Source organism: Mustela erminea, chromosome 15 (assembly GCF_009829155.1).
Source record: "Mustela erminea isolate mMusErm1 chromosome 15, mMusErm1.Pri, whole genome shotgun sequence".
NCBI classification, from domain to species: Eukaryota; Metazoa; Chordata; class Mammalia; order Carnivora; family Mustelidae; genus Mustela; species Mustela erminea.
The window spans coordinates 37,079,249-37,098,240 of NC_045628.1; the positions used below are offsets into that span (position 1 = coordinate 37,079,249).

An 18,992-nucleotide genomic window follows, 5' to 3' on the forward strand; every position below is an offset into this window, starting at 1 on the left:
AAATTGGACAGCCACATGCAGAAAAATGAAATTGGACCATTTCCTTACACCACACACAAAAATAGACTCAAAATGGATGAAGGACCTCAATGTGCGAAAGGAATCCATCAAAATCCTTGAGGAGAACACAGGCAGCAACCTCTTCTACCTCAGCCCCAGCAACGTCTTCCTAGGAACAACGCCAAAGGCAAGGGAAGCAAGGGCAAAAATGAACTATTGGGATTTCATCAAGATCAAAAGCTTTTGCACAGCAAAGGAAACAGTTAACAAAATCAAAAGACAACTGACAGACTGGGAAAAGATATTTGCAAACGACATATCAGATAAAGGACTAGTGTCCAGAATCTATAAAGAACTTAGCAAACTCAACACCCAGAGAACAAATAATCCAATCAAGAAATGGGCAGAGGACATGAACAGACATTTCTGCAAAGAAGACATCCAGATGGCCAACAGACACATGAAAAAGAGCTCCATATCACTCGGCATCAGGGAATACAAATCAAAACCACAATGAGATATCACCTCACACCAGTCAGAATGGCTAAAATCAACAAGTCAGGAAATGACAGATGCTGGCGAGGATGCGGAGAAACGGGAACCCTCCTACACTGTTGGTGGGAATGCAAGCTGGTGCAGCCACTCTGGAAAACAGTATGGAGGTTCCTCAAAATGTTGAAAATAGAACTGCCCTATGACCCAGCAATTGCACTACTGGGTATTTACCCTAAAGATACAAACGTAGTGATCCAAAGGGGCACGTGCACCCGAATGTTTATAGCAGCAATGTCCACAATAGCCAAACTATGGAAAGAACCTAGATGTCCATCAACAGATGAATGGATCAAGAAGAGGTGGTATATATACACAATGGAATACTATGCAGCCATCAAAAGAAATGAAATCTTGCCATGGATGGAACTAGAGCGTATCATGCTTAGCGAAATAAGTCAAGCAGAGAAAGACAACTATCATATGATCTCCCTGATATGAGGAAGTGGTGATGCAACATGGGGGCTTAAGTGGGTAGGAGAAGAATAAATGAAACAAGTTGGGATTGGGAGGGAGAGAAACCATAAGTGACTCTTAATCTCACAAAACAAACTGAGGGTTGCTGGGGGGAGGGGGTTTGGGAGAAGGGGGTGGGATTATGGACATTGGGGAGCGTATGTGCCTTGGTGAGTGCTGTGAAGTGTGTAAACCTGGTGATTCACAGACCTGTACCCCTGGGGATAAAAATATATGTTTATAAAAAATAAAAAATTTAAAAAAAAACCCAATCCCCCCCCAAAAAAATACAGAAATATATGTAGTTTAATACCATAAATATAGTCTCAAAAATAGCTGTCATTTTATTTCATATTATTATATATGCCAAGAATGAGATTTATCTTTGAATTATGTAACTTCATTTAGTTAGGAAATTTTACAAATTGCTTTATATTCTATACTTTTAGCTAAATCTAATTAGCTGACTTTAAGCAGACTATTCTACATTAAATAGGAATAGTCTGCATTAACTCAGATTATATATGGGTGAGCCCAATGTAACCATAAGAATCAATGTCTGAGATGCAATGTTGCTGGCTTTGAAGATGGAAGAAAAGGTCATAAGGAATACAGATAACCTGTGGAAGTCAAGAAAGGAAATTCACATCTTCCCTAAAGCCCCTGTGAACTCCTTGATTTTAGCACAGTAGGACCTATTTTTAACTTCTGACCTCCAGAGCTATAAGATAATAAATGAGTGCATTTTTTAACCTACTAAGTTTGAGGTAATTTTTCATAGCAACCATAGGGAATTAAAACAGTAATCTGAAAAATGAAGACAAGGGTATATTCTATTTCTGACGTAACAACTTTAGGATAAAGTGAGTAGCTTACCTTTGAAGACTCAGTTAGAGGGAAAACACTATAAAACTAAAAAATCCTGCTGTATGTTGGGATTTAAGTCGTATCTAGCTTGTTTGGATATGATTTTGAAACTCAGATCAAATATTCATTTCCCTTTTGAATAACACTTTTGGTTGCTTAGAAGCCATTAATTTCACACATTACCAACTATTTTCTCTTAGAAGGATAAATAGACCTCAAATTATCTGCAAAGATTTTGACCAAGGTTTGGGACATTATGAAAAGTGCAGTTGTACAGATACATACTTTCTTCCCTACCTATACCTCCAAAATATGGGTCTCATGAAACTGGGCTCATTAGGATTAGGTTATACTATTTCCTCTACTATCACTTGTCAAGATTAGTCATAAGAGAGAGGTACTTCCATATAACTTAATTTTTAGTTAGGCATTCATGAAATCCCAATGCTATCAAGCTTTGAGAATTCAGATGACTTTGAAATTATTCAACAAATTAGTTCACCTTGGAATTTTGATTTGTTCATCATTGAATAAAACATTAAATATAAAATACAGTAAATACACTTAGGCATAAAATAAACACTTATTTAAATAATTTTTCCTATGTAACTAAATAGTATAAATAGCTTTTATGAACATTACAATTTATTTTTATTCCAATAATAATAATTTAATAATTTTCATATTTAGTTATTTGGAAATTAGCTCACTTTTAATATGATTAAAAACAGATTTAATGCATCTAACCTAATATCTAAATTATTACTTCTTTGTTACTTTGAATAAAAAGGGAGTATATATTGTGTCATTTTTACTTCAATTAGCAAAACTTCTCCTACCATGCTGTTTATATTTGTTACTCTCTAAACAGTAAATGAGTCCCCCTGATGAATGCTTTCCCTAGTTTGTAAACTTTTATTATATTACAAGTAAAAGAGATCCTTAGTGAATAAGTGAAAGTACACAAGTATGTTGACTCCCTTTGTAAGGAAATCTAAAAACTTTGGTGAACATAAATCTGAACATTAAGACCAAACACTGAACAGCATGATTAGTTCGTTAGCTATATCTTGTCATATAAACATTTGTGAATTTGTTTAGGGCAGACATTTTTAATTGAAATGTGTAAATGAATCCATGAAAACATATCTAATCAGCAAGTTAACTTATTTCTTCTTTCAATTTCTATATTATCAGATTTATTTCATTTCTCAAATTTATGTATAAAAATCTTTTATGAAAGATAAGCTATTTTATTTAGAGATTATAACATGTTTGATAAGGATAGAAAATCATTGTATGCTTCTAGATTCTATTAAGCTATTCCCCAGATGCAAAAAAAAAAAGACTTTAAAAAGCAAAGCTGACATTTGTTTACATAACTTTAAATTGACTTTTAAATGTTTTCTTATTTTGGAGCACCTGGGTGGCTCATTCAGTTAAGCATCTGCCTGTGGCTCAGCTCATGATTTCAGGGTCCTGGGATCAAGCCACACACTGGGTGTCCCTGCTCAGTAGGGAACCTCTTTCACCCTCTCCTATGGCCCCTCCCCCTGCTTGTGCATGCTCTCTCTCAAATAAATAAATAAAATCTTTAAAATAAAATAAAACAAAAGGTTTTGTTATTTTAAGTCATAAAGTAAATTTTAAAAGAAACATAAAGAATTTATTCATTTATCTTCACTTTCAGAAATTATACAGGAATAATATAGAAATTATACTAATATATTTTTTAATGGCAAACAGTGATAGAAAGAAATTGTAAAATCTATGGACAGAACTGTGGCATGACCAACAATTATTCTATTGAATCAATAGTTTACCATGAGACAATCATGTAATTCAAACAAATTATAGATGTGTCTATTTTGATCATTAGTGCTTGCCAAGAAGAGAAAATAATGTAAATTACTATTCCCTTTGGTTTTCTGCCACATTTTCTCTAAGAAAAATAATTGTGACAAGAATGTTTTCACATCTTAATTTGTACATTGCCTTGGGAGGTTATATGGTGAATTAGTAGTAAATGGTGACTATTTGATTTTGTGTTTTATCAGGAGCTACAACCATAGAGAAATATGACCTCAGGACAAATTTGTGGATCCAGGCAGGGATGATGAACGGCAGGAGATTGCAGTTTGGTGTGGCTGTGATTGATGACAAACTCTTTGTAATTGGAGGTCGAGATGGCTTAAAGACATTGAACACTGTTGAATGTTACAATCCCAAAACCAAGACCTGGACTGTCTTACCACCAATGTCAACACATAGACATGGTCTAGGTAAGATCTCTTACTTTATTGATATCATTTTTAGAACATTTATTGATAGTGAAAATGTATGTTAAAATATAGCATTACCATCATTAATTATCATTAACTTTAGGTAAATCATGGGCTTATTTGGAGCATTTTTAAGTTTATGACATTTCACTGTGTTGATCAGTGTGTGTTAAACTATAGAGAAAGATGTTGAAGATACCAGAATAAGTAAATCTCAAGCTATCATCAAAATTTTCACAATCTGACATTCATACACTATGTAAAGTTGAATAAGGGGGAAAAAAAAAAAAGAGGTAGAACTATCAAGGAGAGGCAAAAGTAATGAAACCCAGAGGTAGAAATAGTTAAAGTGCATTGAGAAAAAGTTAAAATTGAGATAGCTCACCCGCATATTGCTGGATAGACAAGCCTACCCACACTTTTGCATGTAATTAATTCCACCTTGAAAACTCAATTGGAGAAAGGTTTAGAGAAAGGGTAACATCTATTTGGCACCAGCAGTCAATAATACAGGATTCAACTGATTTATAGTATGGAATAACCTGGTGATGGGGAGAACCATACTGGGATTCAGAAGATCTGGGTGTGCATCTTGAAAATACCATATTGACATGATTTGAGGGCAGCACTTAACTAAGAGCCCTCAGTTTCCTGATTTGCCACCAATTCAAAGTTATTAAATAGATAAAAATCTAGTGATGATAAGGAATATGAAATCACTGTGTAAATTGTAAAGTCCTATACATATTTTTGAAAAAGAGGAATGTAATAATGACTAACAGTTTCTGAATTTGTATTTTGTATCATGGGGGTAATAAAGAGAAGGGCAAATTGGTTTTCTTGAAGACCTGAAATATGTCAGGGAGTCCAATAAGTATCTTTCGTATATTTAGAATATACACATTAGAGAGGTATCAGGGTTTAATTGAAAATCCACTGATTAAGACATTCATTGGCAAGGAAAATTATAGATCATTTAAAAAAACATATTAATGATAGCTCAACTTTGAGGTCTTCAGCACTGTGTTTCCCATTCTTATCTACTCTACCATTGATCTATGCAAAATTAAAAAAAAAAATAAGTAAAAGAGCTCTGACCTAGAGCAACTTACCTTTCTGATCTTCTAGTTTACTTCCCTTTTCTTCACATGAGTCATTATTAAATTAAGGAATAGTAATAGTCATGTGAGACCATTTCAAGTTTTAAAATTCTGTACTTTAAATTAAAACCATATAATTTATTTAAACCACATGGAACCCAATCATAATATGGAAAATGTGAACAGGCATACGATTCTTTCCAGATAATATTCATGAGTATGAAAGTTTTCTTATACGATTTTTTTCAAATATATCGGAGGATATTTGTTTTTATATCCATGTGAAAGCTCTATGTGTTGTTTTTATTATCTCACTATCTAATTATCTATTTCTATTGGATTGAAATACAGAAAATAAGCACTCTGGATTGGAATTTTTGGAATTTAATGTCTTCTCCCTTTTTGTTTTAGACAATTCAATTCTTTTCTACTAAGTTATATTGAAGTTCAATTATGCAGGTTATTTGCATGCCAAGAGAACATACCTCAAAATGTTTCACCAAGAATACATCTTATGTGGTGTTAATTTCAAGTGCTTAAAGCCTGTAAGATGATGGTTTTGCCTCAAAATACTATCATACAGATTCTGGTCTTTTTGGTATCAAGGCGGGGCAAAGTAGTAACCTTGGATATTGTTTTTTAGTTTGTCTTATGTGCTAAAGAGTTTGTTTTAAAGGTCCGTGTGGGGGGCACCTGGTTGGCTCAGTTGGTTAAGCAGCTGCCTTCGGCTCAGGTCATGATCCCGGCGTCCTGGGATCGAGTCCCACATCGGGCTCCTTGCTCCGCGGGGAGCCTGCTTCTCCCTCTGACTCTGCCTGCCACTCTGTCTGCCTGTGCTCACTCTCGCTCTCTCTCTCTCTCTCTCTGACAAAACAAATATAATCTTTAAAATATATATATATATATATATATATTTAAAGGTCCGTGTGGAAGTAAGGCTGCATAACAAATCATATGAATTTAATAACTATCACAAATGTCTGAAATGTAATGCAGCATTTCTCATAAGTTTTAGTGACCCAAAGCAACTGTAGTCAGTATTTTCATGCCTCAGCCTCTCTTGTTTTGTGTTTTTTGTTCTGCTTCACTTCCATTATCAAGTGGATCACGTCTCCTCCATATCTCATGCCACTGGTTTCCTCTCTGTTTTACTTCCAAGTGGTTATTGCTTCCTGTCAGATTTTTTAAAACTCTCTACAATACTCTTCAAGATCTGACCTTGTTGAGTTAGTGATAGACATCATGTCTGGACACAATTCTCATCTCAATGTGCCTCATAGATTGCTAGCAATGCCCAGTACACAGAAAACTACCTTCAACTTGGATGCCAACCCAAAATCCAATCAGTTGAAGCCAGATTGATAACCACACAAGAAACATGTGTTCTCTGATGAAGCTGAATGTTTTCTTTAAGATTAATCACATTCCTTATCATCAGTTGAATCTCAGGAAGTTCATCATTCTGTATCATACTAAAATGCAGTGAAACTCCTTGGCCTAATATTCTTGTTCCTTCAATATAACATATCAAGCTTTGATTTAGCTTCTTTCTTCCAAGGACTGCCATTACACTGATATTGGTATTTCTTATTTAATCCATCATATCTTTCAAGTTTAATTTTATATGTTTCCCTTTTTCCCTTCCTGATGACCAATTTTATAATTTAGTGCTCCAAATTGTTCCTAATTTGTGTGCATTATGGTACCTCTCCCATGTATTGATGTCTTGATCTTTATTGACTTTTTTTTTACATATTCATTATTCCTATTTGATAATTCACTATAATTGCTTTCTTCTCCATGACATTAATATCCTTCCTTATCTCTGTGAGACTATTTATTATGCCTATTTCAAATTCCTATCTGCCACTTTAATTAATTTTTTATTTATATGTGATCATCTTCCTTCTATAAGCTCTCTCTCTTTTACTCTTCTCTTTCTCCTGTTAGTCCTTTGTCTCCTCCTTCTGTTTCTCCTCTTCTCCCTTTTCTTCTTCTTCTTCCTCAGACCTATTTTTTTCTTCTGCCTTTTCATTGTCCTTCTCTTTAAATTCTATTTAATAGTAGTTGAACCCACTGAAATATGTAATATTTAACTCTATTTTCAACTGTAACTTTTAAGTGATATGAATATATCAGATATTTTGGCTAAAGCATATGCCATTCTTTGTGTCTTCCCAAAACATTCAGGAGTGGATGGGAGAATTATGCCAGGGTGTGGAGCCCTGAGCCTGCAAACTGACTCTGGTCAACCTATCTGCTGTTATTCCTATCACATAACCCTCTGAGACACATCTATTACTTTCATTTGCACACAAATATGCTGAGCCTTTCTTCATCTGTAATGCCCTAACTATAGGATTGGGAGCATGGATAGGAAGAGAAAATTCTGAACCAGCAAGAGCTCTTAGCAGTTCCTCATCTAGGCTGGGCTCTGAGGACTTCCTGACATCATCCAGCCAATTATTTCAAGCTCTTCATAGGTGCTACTCTATCACTGTCATGCAGTGTATAAGATGCAGTAGCTCTTCTTTTAGCTACATCAAAAGAGCACAGATCAAATTTTCCCTCCAAGATATTCCCCCAGGGAAGTGCCATGAATTTTTGTCTCACTAGTAAGTCACAGCTGTTGTTTTGTTTCTCTAATTATTTTTCACAGTCCTGATGTCTGCTTTTCAAAAACACCGTAGCTCTCACTTTCATGCAATCCCCAGGATTGGGTCTGAGTGTAGATCAACAGCCTTCTGTGCTAGTTTTTTTTTTTTTTTTTTTTTTTTTTTTTGTTCAGAAGAAGTAAGAATGTCCCATCTTATTTGCTGTAGAGTTAATCAGTACCTACTCTGTGGTATACCTATTTGACTATGTAATTCCATATTAAACTTTCAAGTGACTAGAAGTAAAGACTAAAGTAAAATTTAAAAAAATATACATAAAATAAAAATTCAAGACTTTTGACCTAGATAGCTTTTTTCCTCCCTTGATTTATATAGGAAAAACAAAACTTGCATTATTTTTGGAGAAAAACAAAACTTGCATTATTTTTTGAGAACATGAGTTCTTTGGTTGTTAAAGATGATTATATGACCAAAAATTTTCCATCAATAAATAGTTAGCTATCAATAAATTTATTTCTATCAATAAAAAGTTAGCTATCAATAAATGAAGAAATCTCTTTTTGCTGAATAAAATAGCATAGAAAAATTATATGCATATCAAGTCTGGATGTCAAGGGAGCAATGCTTCTGCCTAGAGAATTAAACTAATTAAGACCACAGTTCTCTCAATATGCTAAGAGGTTTTATTTTGACATTTATGTCTTTGAAGCACATAATTCTAGATATCATGCTTTTTCTCCACCACATTTTATATTATATAAAACTGAATAAGGGGTGCCTGAGTTGTTCAGTCTTTAGATGTCTGCCTTCAGTTCCAGTCATGATCCCAGGGTCCTGGGATCGAACCCCACATTGGGCTACCTGCTCAGCAAGAAGCCTACTTCTCCCTTCCCACTCCCCCTGCTTATATTCCTCCCTCTCTCACTGTGTCTCTCTCTGTCAAATAAAAAATAAAATTAAAAAAAAAAAACTCTGAGTAAAACATTACTGCTATACGTTGTTTGCAATTATGTCTTTTCAAGAGAAATTGATAAAGAGTAAGAGCTATGTTTTATTATGGATTTTCTATATGCTAGGCACCATGTTGTATATTAAATATATGGTAGAAGTTGCTTTACTTGTTTTTGTGTTTAGTTGATTTAGTTGTCAATTGAGGCAAAATTCACACACCATAAAGACAAGCTTTATTTTATTTTTATTGAAAGATTTTATTTATTTGACAGGAAGAGAGAGAGGAAGAGAGAGCAAGATCAAGGGGGAAAGGCAGAGGGAGAAACTAGCTCCCGCTGAGCAGGGAGCCAAATGCAAGGCTCCATCCCAACCCCTGGGATCACAATCTGAGCTGAAGGCAGCCATTTAACTGACTGAGCCACCCACATGCCCCTAAAGTTAAGGTTTAGAGTATAGAATTGAGTGCCTTTGAGTACATTCATAGTTGTGCAGCTATCACCCTCTCCAATCCCAAAATATTTGTGTTATTGTAAAAAGAAATTCTCCACCCAATAGCACTTGTTCTTCATTGTCCCATTCTTCTAGCCTCTAGCAATAATTAATCTACTTTTTGTCTCTATGGATTTGCCTATTCTGGGCATTTCATATAAATGAACTCATACAATTTGTTGCCTTTTGTTTATGGCTACTTTTACATCGATTGCACAGTTTCAAGGTTCATTCATGTTGTAGTGTATATCAGTTCTTCATTCCTTTTATGGATGATAATTTCATTGTTAGAATTTACTACATACATTATGTTTATATATCTTAAACAAAAAAAATTGGATGGTTTCCACTTTTGGTCTATTATGAATAAAATAAAACGGTTGTGACCATTCATGCATAGATTTTTTTCTATACTGTGTATTTTCACTTCTCTTAGGTCTATATATAGGAGTAGAACTGTTGAGTCATATAGCAACTCTGTATTTTACTTTTAGGGGAAGTGCAAATTGGTTTTCAGAATGGTTGTGCCATTTTCTATTCCCATCCTATACATTCTATTCTGTCTTAATAGTGTTCTTTGAAGCACAAAATTACTAACTTGGTGAAATCCAACTTAATTTTTTTCTTTTATTTTTAATATTTTTGGTGACATATCCAAGAAGCTATTTTCAAATCTATGGTCATGAAAATGTATGCTAATGTTTTCTTTTAGAAGTATTGTGTTTGGGGGACATCTGGGTGGCTCAGTGGGTTAAGCTTTTGCCTTAGCCTCAGGTCATGATCTCATGGTCCTGGGATGGAGCCCCACATTGGGTTCTCTGCTCAGCAGAGACCCTGCTTCCCCCTCTCCCTCTGCCTGCCATTCTGCCTACTTGCGATCTCTCTCTCTGTGCCAAATAAATAAATAAAATCTAAAAAAAAAAAAACCCTCAAATATTGTGTTTTTAATTCTTACATGTAGGAATATAACTCATTTTTAGTTTTTGTAAATGATGTATAGAAGCAGTTTGACTTCATTCTTTTGCATGTTGTCCCAGAACCATTTGTTAGAAATAGTATAAAACACAAGCTTTCTTTCCCACTGAATTGTCTTTTTTTTAAATTTAATTTTATATTTATTTATGTTTTTAATTCAAGTAAAATTAACATACAATGTTATATTAGTTTCAGGTGTACAATATAGTGGTTCAACAATTCCATACTTTACTCAGTGCTCATCATGATAAGTATATTCTTCTTCTATTTCCCCCATCCCCTTACCCATCTCCCCTCTGGGCAACCACCAGTTTGTTCTCTATATATAAGAGATTGTTTTTTTGTTTGTCTCTTTTTCTTGTCCTTGTTCATTTGTTTCATCTCTTAAATTCCACAAATGAATGAAACAATACAGTATTTGTTTAAAGGAAACCATCTACAAAACAAAAAGACAACTAAGTGGGGGGAAGATATTTGCAAATGATATATCCAATAAGGTTTAATATCCAAAATATATAAAGAACACATACAACTCAACACCAAAACCCAAAATAATCCACTTTGAAAATGGGCAGAAGACATGAACAGATATTTCTCAGAAGAAGACACACAGAGGGCTAACAGACATAGAAAAAGATGTTCAACATCACTCATCATCAGGGAAATGCAAATCAACCACAATGAGATATCACCTCACACCTACCAGGAGGACTATTATCAACCACACAAGAAACATCAGGTGTTGGTCAGGATGTGGAGAAAAAGGAACCCTCATGCATTGTTGGTGGGAGTGCAAAGTGTTAGAGTCACTCTGGAAAACAGTATGGTGGTTCCTCAAATAATTAAAAATAGAATTATCATATGACCCATTGAATTATCTTGGTACCCTTGTCAAAAATCAATTGACCTTAAATGTGAGGATTTATTTACAGAACCTCAAATCTATTCCATTGATCTCTATTTCTGTCCTTATGCCAGTGCCACACTGTCTTTATTGCTGCCACTTTCTAGTGATTGAAATTTTGAGAGTGGGTAGTATGAGATCTCTGACTTTGTCGTTCTTTTTCAAGATTTTTTTGGCTATTTGGATTCTCTTGCATTTCATACAGATTTTAGAATCAGTTTCTCACGTAAGCGATTCAGATACTGATTGCATTAAATCTGTAGATCAGTTTGTAAGCATTGCCACCTTAACAATACTAAGTTTTCCAATCAATGGACATTGGATATCATTCTGTTTATGTAAGTCTATTTGTACTTTTTGCTAAATTTATTACTAAATAGCTTATTATTTTTGATGTTATTATAAGTGCAATTGTTTCCCTATGTTCATTTTCAGATATTTCATTACTAGTATATGGGCACAATTTATACTTGCACATTGAACATGTATCTTGAAAATTCTCTGAACATTTTTATTAGTAGTATTCTTATGAGCTTCTTAGAATTTTATATATATATATATATATATATAAAATATACAACATACAAAATATATGTATTATACATGTATCATCTAATAATATCTAATATATATATGATTATATACATATAGTCATGTTATTTGCAAAGAGAAATACTTTTACTTCCTTTTTAAAAGTCATATGGTCCTTTAAAAAAATTTTTTTTAAATTTCTTTTCAGCGTTCCAGAATTCATTGTTTATGCATCACACTCAGTGCTCCATGCAATACATGCTTTCCTTAATATCCACCACCAGGCTCACCCAACCTCCCACCCACCACCCCTTCAAAACCCTCAGATTGTTTTTCAGAGTCCACAGTCTCTCATGGTTCATCTCCCCCTCCAATTTCCCCCAACTCCTTTCTCCTCCATCTCCCCATGTCCTCCGTATTATTTCTTATGCTCCACAAATAAATGAAATCATAGGATAATTGACTCTCTCTGCTTGACTTATTTCACTCAGCATAATCTCTTCCAGTCCCGTCCATGTTGCTACAAAAGTTGGGTATTCATCCTTTCTGATGGAAGCATAATACTCCATAGTGTATATGGACTACATCTTCCTTATCTGTTCATCTGCTGAAGGGCATCTTGGTTCTTTCCATAGTGGCAACTGTGGCCACTGCTGCTATTAATATTGGGTACAGATGGCCCTTCTTTTCATTACATCTGTATCTTTGGGGTAAATACCCAGTAGTGCAATTGCAGTGTCATAGGGAAGCTCTATTTTTAATTTATTTTTTTTTTTTTTTTTTTTTTTTTTTTTTTTTTTTTTAAGATTTTATTTATTTATTTGACAGAGAGAGATCACAAGTAGGAGAGAGGAAGGGAAGAGATCACAGAGAGAGAGGAAGGGAAGCAGGACCCCTGCTGAGCAGAGAGCCCGATGTGGGACTCGATCCCAGGACCCTGAGATCATGACCCGAGCCGAAGGCAGCGGCTTAACCCACTGAGCCACCCAGGCGCCCTCTATTTTTAATTTCTTAAGGAATCTCCACACTGTTTTCCAAAGTGGCTGCACCAACTTGTATTCCAACCAACAGTGTAAGAGGGTTCCCTTTTCTCCCTATTGGCTATAGCTGGACTCTCCAGCACAGTATTGATAGGAAATAGCAAGAGGGGACATTTTTGCCTTGTTCTTAAACTAAGGGGATGAGGTTTCAGTCATTCACCATTAAACATGATGTTATCCATCGTGTGTGTGTGTGTGTGTGTGTGTGTGTGTGTGCGTATGCTCTTTATCAGGTTAAGAAAAGTCCCTTATATTCCTAGTCAGTTGAATGTTTTATCATAAAAGATACTGGATTTTGTCAAATGCTTTTCCTGTATCTATTAGAATGACCATGTGATTTTTTCACTTTTATTCTTTTTTTAAAATATTTTATTTATTTATTTGACAGACAGAGATCACAAGTAGGCAGAGAGGCAGGCAGAGAGAGAGAGAAGAGGAAGCAGGCTCCCCACTGAGCAGAGAACCAGATGTGGGGCTCGATCCCAGGACCCTGAGATCATGACCTGAGCCGAAGGCAGAGGCTTTAACCCACTGAGCCACCCAGGCGCCCCTCCCCTTTATTCTAATAATAGAGTGTGGTACACTGATTGATTTTCAGATGTTAATCAACCTTATTTTTTTCAAAAATATCTCACTTGGTCATAGTTTATAATCCTTTTCATATGTTGCTGTATTTACTTGGCTAGTGTTTGGTAAAAGATTTTTCATCTATATTCATAAAGAATACTGGTCTGTAGTTTTCTTATGATATCTTTGTCTGACTTGAGCATCAAGGTAATGCTTCTTTCATTAAATTAGTTGGGAAATGTTCATTTATCTTCTATTTTATGGAATAGTTTGTGAATGATTACTGTTCTTGAAACATTTAGTGGAATTCATCAGTATAACCAAGTTTTTGAATTACAAATCAATCCCTTTACTCTAATGATATGTTCATATTTTCTATTTCTTTTTGAGACAGTCTCTGGTTGGTGGCTTTCTAGGAATTTGCCCATTTCTTTACATTATCTAAATTGTTGACATACAATTCTTTCTAGTATCCTCTTATAATCCGTTTAGTTTCTGTAAGGTAGGAACTAATGTTCCCTATTTTATTTCTGATTTTAGTATTTGACACTTGGCTCTTCTTCTCTTGTTCAAGCTACTTAAAGATTTGTCAATTGTATTGATATTTTCAAAGACCCAGCTGACATTTTTTTTTTAATTGTTCTACTACTCTCTATTTGTTTTCTTCCTATTTTTGGTTTATATTTCCTTCTTTCTGTTTGCATTTTGTTTGTTTTTTTTTTTTTTATTTCTTAATGTTAAAAGTAGATTATTGATCTGAGATCTCCTTAATTTTTTACAGCTACACATTTCCATGCTTTCGGTGCACTCCATTAAGTTTTGGTGCTTTGCATCTTTGTTTTCATTCCTCTCAAAGTATTCTTATTAATTTTTAAAATTTTCTTTCTTTCTTTAAAATTTCTTTGATCCATTGATTATTTAGACTGTGTCTAATTTCTATATATTTAATATTATTGTGATATAAACTACATGTTTATACATTATATATTCATCAACACAGTTTTAAAATTATTGTTGTTATCTTTTAAATACAGCAGGAGAAAATAAAGTTGTAAACAAAAAATACATTTATATTTTTAAAAAATATTTACCTTACTAGTAGTCTTTCTTCTTCATGTGGATTTGTGTTACTGTCTAAAAATGTTTGCATTTTGACCTGAAGGACTCCTTTAGTATTTCCTGTAGGGCAGGTTTGCTGGCAATAAATTCCCTTAATTTGTTAATTTTTTGATCTGTATTTATGATATCATTTATATATAACCTGGATTATGATATAATTTCTCCTTTATTTTTCAAGATTATAAAATTTTTAGCAGCCTTTTTCTTTGAATATGCCATTCCACTATCTTCTGGCCTCCTTGGCATCTGATGAGGATAGTCTTGTTAATTGTAATGAGAATCCCCTGTATGTGATAAGTTGCTACTCTTTTGCTATTTTCAAGATTTGGTGTTTGACCATTTATGATGTGCCAGGTGTGCATATCTTCGAGTTTATCCTACTTGTGGCCCCTTACACTCAGCAATCTCTCTCACAGCTTAGTTGAGCTCCTAACAAGGCAGAGTTGTAAACTGCCTATTAAAGTGTTAAAGGAATATGTCCAACATGCACACTGACCCCCAGCAAAAGCAAGTTTTCCTCCTCCTCCCCCATAAGAAGACTTTGGCAGAGGTGCCTGAAGAAGACACTCTCCTAAGAGCTAAGACAAAGAGCCCCGGGAATAAAGGTGCCTTCGTTAGGAATGCAAATATGTGAAGGTATAACCAGCCAAAGGTGTCTACCATTCCTGCTGATGTAACTATGTAGGAATTGTTTTTACTGGGTACAATAAACAGAAAAGGGTTGATCGGTGAGCAAAAGGAGTCTAGTGAAATGTAACGCTTATTTTAGAAAACTGATTGAAGGTCAAGTGCATGTTCAGGGCTGTGCACATGCTCAGGTAAAATCTGGAACCTGGCTAAAACCAAGAGAAACTTGGTTATCAATCCAAGACCAAAATTACATCCTTGTGAAAGTCTGATGAAGCTAAAGATGTTTCCATAAAAGACACTGGATGCCCCAGCTGGCACCTGATTCTAACTATTCTAGATCTGCAAAGTAGCTGAGTCACATTACCCATGAAACTAGATGTTACTGCAATCTTTGCCAATGCAAAAACGGAACAAAACAAAAGTATTACTTTCCTTCTTTGCTTTTTTCATTTTAGTTTTAAAGTCCCTGTCAGGAGCACCTTAGTTTATAGGTACAGGGTTCAGTTTTTCAGAATCAAGAAAAAGAAGTAACTCAATTAGTTGGCATTGATAGTGGAAGACAAAGCCTGCTTCCTATGAATATTTATATGTGTGAATATTCACAAAATAAAAGGGATGTGGGGGGAATGAAGGAAAAAAGGTCAATGTCTACTATTCATTTATTAACATATTAAATACAGCCACCCTATAATTCAATGATTCTTTTTGCCATTTTAAAGATTATCTTACAAAAAAGATTTGTGATTTTAGTTTAAACTTGTTTGACTCCAAAATAATATTTGTTTTAATACAATGTGATGTTACCAATGTAAGTTAAGTGGTAATATATATTCTATTTGTTAGTAATAAATATGTAAATATATTCTATTTACTATATTTTCACTTCCACTTATCAATTAATATTCACCTATCACATTATCTGTACAAAATAAGACATCTACACAAAAATATGAATTCAGTGTCTGGGTGTTTAACATGACTGATCAATTGTGAAGATTCCTGTAGGATGATTTGGAGGAATGAGTCAACCAAAATATTTTAGATTTGAAGTACAGATGTATAGATATATATTTAGATATAGATGACAAACATAAATACATAAGTAGGTAGATTAATGATAGATGATGGGTAGATGACAGATGGATGGATGGATGGATAGATAGATGGATAATAATGGATGGATATATTCTGTGCTATTTTAGTATTCATGTATATTCTTATGTTTAGGATTATGTTAAGAGTGGGAAAAGGGAAAATACTGGTTGAATCGATTATTATTTTCATATCAGTGATTTTGATGCCATTGGAATGATACAGTTTGGAACTAATAAATCAGAAAAAAAATCTGTGTTCTAGCACTTCAGGATTACCCTCTTATAGGGTGGTCTACCATCTAGCCTTCCTAACAGAACTCTTGTAGGCACGTGTAGGAACTTATTGCCTCATTTTTAAGATGTACAAACTATCAAGATTCTTAGGCTATTTTAGAAATAAGAAAAGGGTAAAGATATATGTACATGCAACATTCTCTGAGAAACCAAATATAGTTCATTTTCAATAAAAAAGAGCATAAAACATAAAGAGAACACAAATTCATTAGTATCCTCTAATATAAACCGTAAAATATTAACTCTTGAAACAAATAATTATAAAAAGAGAGAGAAAAAAAGGAAATATAAGAAATGTGTCTTTAAATTTAAAATGTTTGCTGAAATTAAGTGCAAATAAAAGTTATAGAAAAAAAATAAGGCAATGTCCTCTCAAAGTCAACGAGAGGAAATATATTAAAATTATGGGAAAATAGATGAGATAAAAACCAGTAGTAAGAAAGCATAATATTCTACCCCTGGTAGTTTCAAAACTGTAACAAGAAAGTGGAAGAGAAAATAAGAAATTGTGTGAGTGTTTCTCTGAAGACAGCACATGGCCTCAAAAATGAGTAGCTCAGAGAGCAACCAGAAAAATGAGAAAGATCAAATTCATTCTATCTGAGTCAAACTTCAGAATATTAAGGATAAAGAGATGATTATAATATCTTCCAAAGAGGGGAAAAAGTGAACCTGAGCTAACAAGAATAACCCTGAACGACCAGCAATGAAATAGCAGTGAGACTCCCGAGTCAACTACAAAGGAAGGATAATCAGACTGGATTCAGGCTTTTCAATATCAATCTTAGATGCTAGATAATAAAGAAAGCATACTTCAAACCCCCAAAGGGCAGAACTTTTCATCTCACTTATGTCAAGTCAAACTATTACTCAGGTATGAAGGGAGGAAAAAAAAATCTTCAGATATTATTGTTTCTGCTAATCTCTATAAGGACCTGAACCTCAAGATCCATTCTCACAGACTTGTCATTGGAAAAGGACTGTCTCTAGGAGAACAAATGTTCTAGTGTTAAGATTCAAAGATCCCCTTCACTCAGAAAACGTATGGGATAAACGTTCTGTATGCAAAGAATTCTCATCCTCATGGAAGAAAGAAGCCATGAGATGATCTCTTTGTGAAAGGCAAACATAGGACTGTTTCCCAAATGTCAAGATTTGGGCAGTCCTAATGTGTCACTGAACTGCCCTCCTTCTTGTAGCTTCAAAGAAGTCTGCTTCCACTTCTGGCTTGTTTTCCTTGACTGGAGGGAGGTTATTAAAGCAATATGAGGATGATCTGCCCCTAACCTGGGGCCACATAGGAGGATGGAGGGAACTGCTTATCTGCATCTAGAAACACTCAGCCTGGAGAACAATGACAACAAAAAAACAGGTTTCATAAAATGCATGGGAGAATGTGATGTTAAAAATTAAAATATTAAAGAATATTTTCCAAACAGTATGAAATATTTGAATGTGACATTTATTATCAGTTTTTTTTTTTTCCCTTGGCTTTTGGAAACTATGCTTATAACAACTAGTAATGAGTGGACTGAAAAAAAAAAACAAGAGCATAATAAAACCTTGCATTTATTTGCGATATAACCCGTTAGACTAGAAAAATGTCATTTTAAGCTGTCACTTCTCATTGCCTTGAAAGGAATACTTGCTTCAGCTCAACCTTTGTTTCTTAAATTATATCAGTATATGTTTGTCCTCTTCATGTCTTTTTTACTTAAAAAATAGCATTTCTCACAAGACTGGAGGGCCTACGTTTCTTTAAAACTATTCTCTTCAAAGTTTTGCAGATTTTTACAAGGAAACAAAATTCAAAAGTGTCCACTCAATTTTAGGCACCAGATATAAAGAATGGTATTGTGAAAAATATATATATTGGTGTAAGTCGGGATTACAAACAAAATATTTAGTTCTTTTGATAATGTATTCTCTTGTATGCATACTCAAACATATAAACAAATGTATATACAGACCCACAATTTTCAGTACTTATGAATGTCAGATTGATAAGATAGTGAAATTTCTGAATAGGATATGGGACATAAAAACAAGTTTTAGGAGCTGATAACTTTGCCATTTACTTTTGAAACTTTAACTGAGTAGCAGAAAAATCATAAATTATTATTTATGCAGATGTAATATCGATACATACATGTGTGTAAAATTTCTAATAATATTTTAGGACTTTTATACCTATTCCTCTAGTTTTATCAGTTCCTCTTAGAAATATCATAGACACACCATTAGTAACCCTAGCAACAAAGAAAGAAAAAAAAGGAAGGAAAGAAGGAAAAAGAAAAGAAACATCAGGAAACTAAAGACTTTTCTCAACAGAATGTATACTGTTTAATAAATTAATTTAATTTATTAAATTAATTTAATAAATTAATACTGATTAATAAATTTTTAAAAAGGAAGGAAAGAAGGAAAAAGAAAAGAAACATCAGGAAACTAAAGACTTTTCTCAACAGAATGTATACTGTTTAATAAATTAATTTAATTTATTAAATTAATTTAATAAATTAATAC

The 18,992-nt window shown here is 33.9% G+C and overlaps 1 protein-coding gene across 1 annotated transcript in view; it reads left to right on the forward strand.

Annotated features, from left to right (window-relative positions):
• Window positions 1–18,992, forward strand: part of KLHL1 (kelch like family member 1) — a 396,676-nt gene that overhangs the window by 303,524 nt on the left and 74,160 nt on the right. Inside the window, 1 exon segment of the mRNA XM_032315139.1 lies at window positions 3,933–4,157. Within this exon segment, the coding sequence (XP_032171030.1) occupies window positions 3,933–4,157 (225 nt within the window).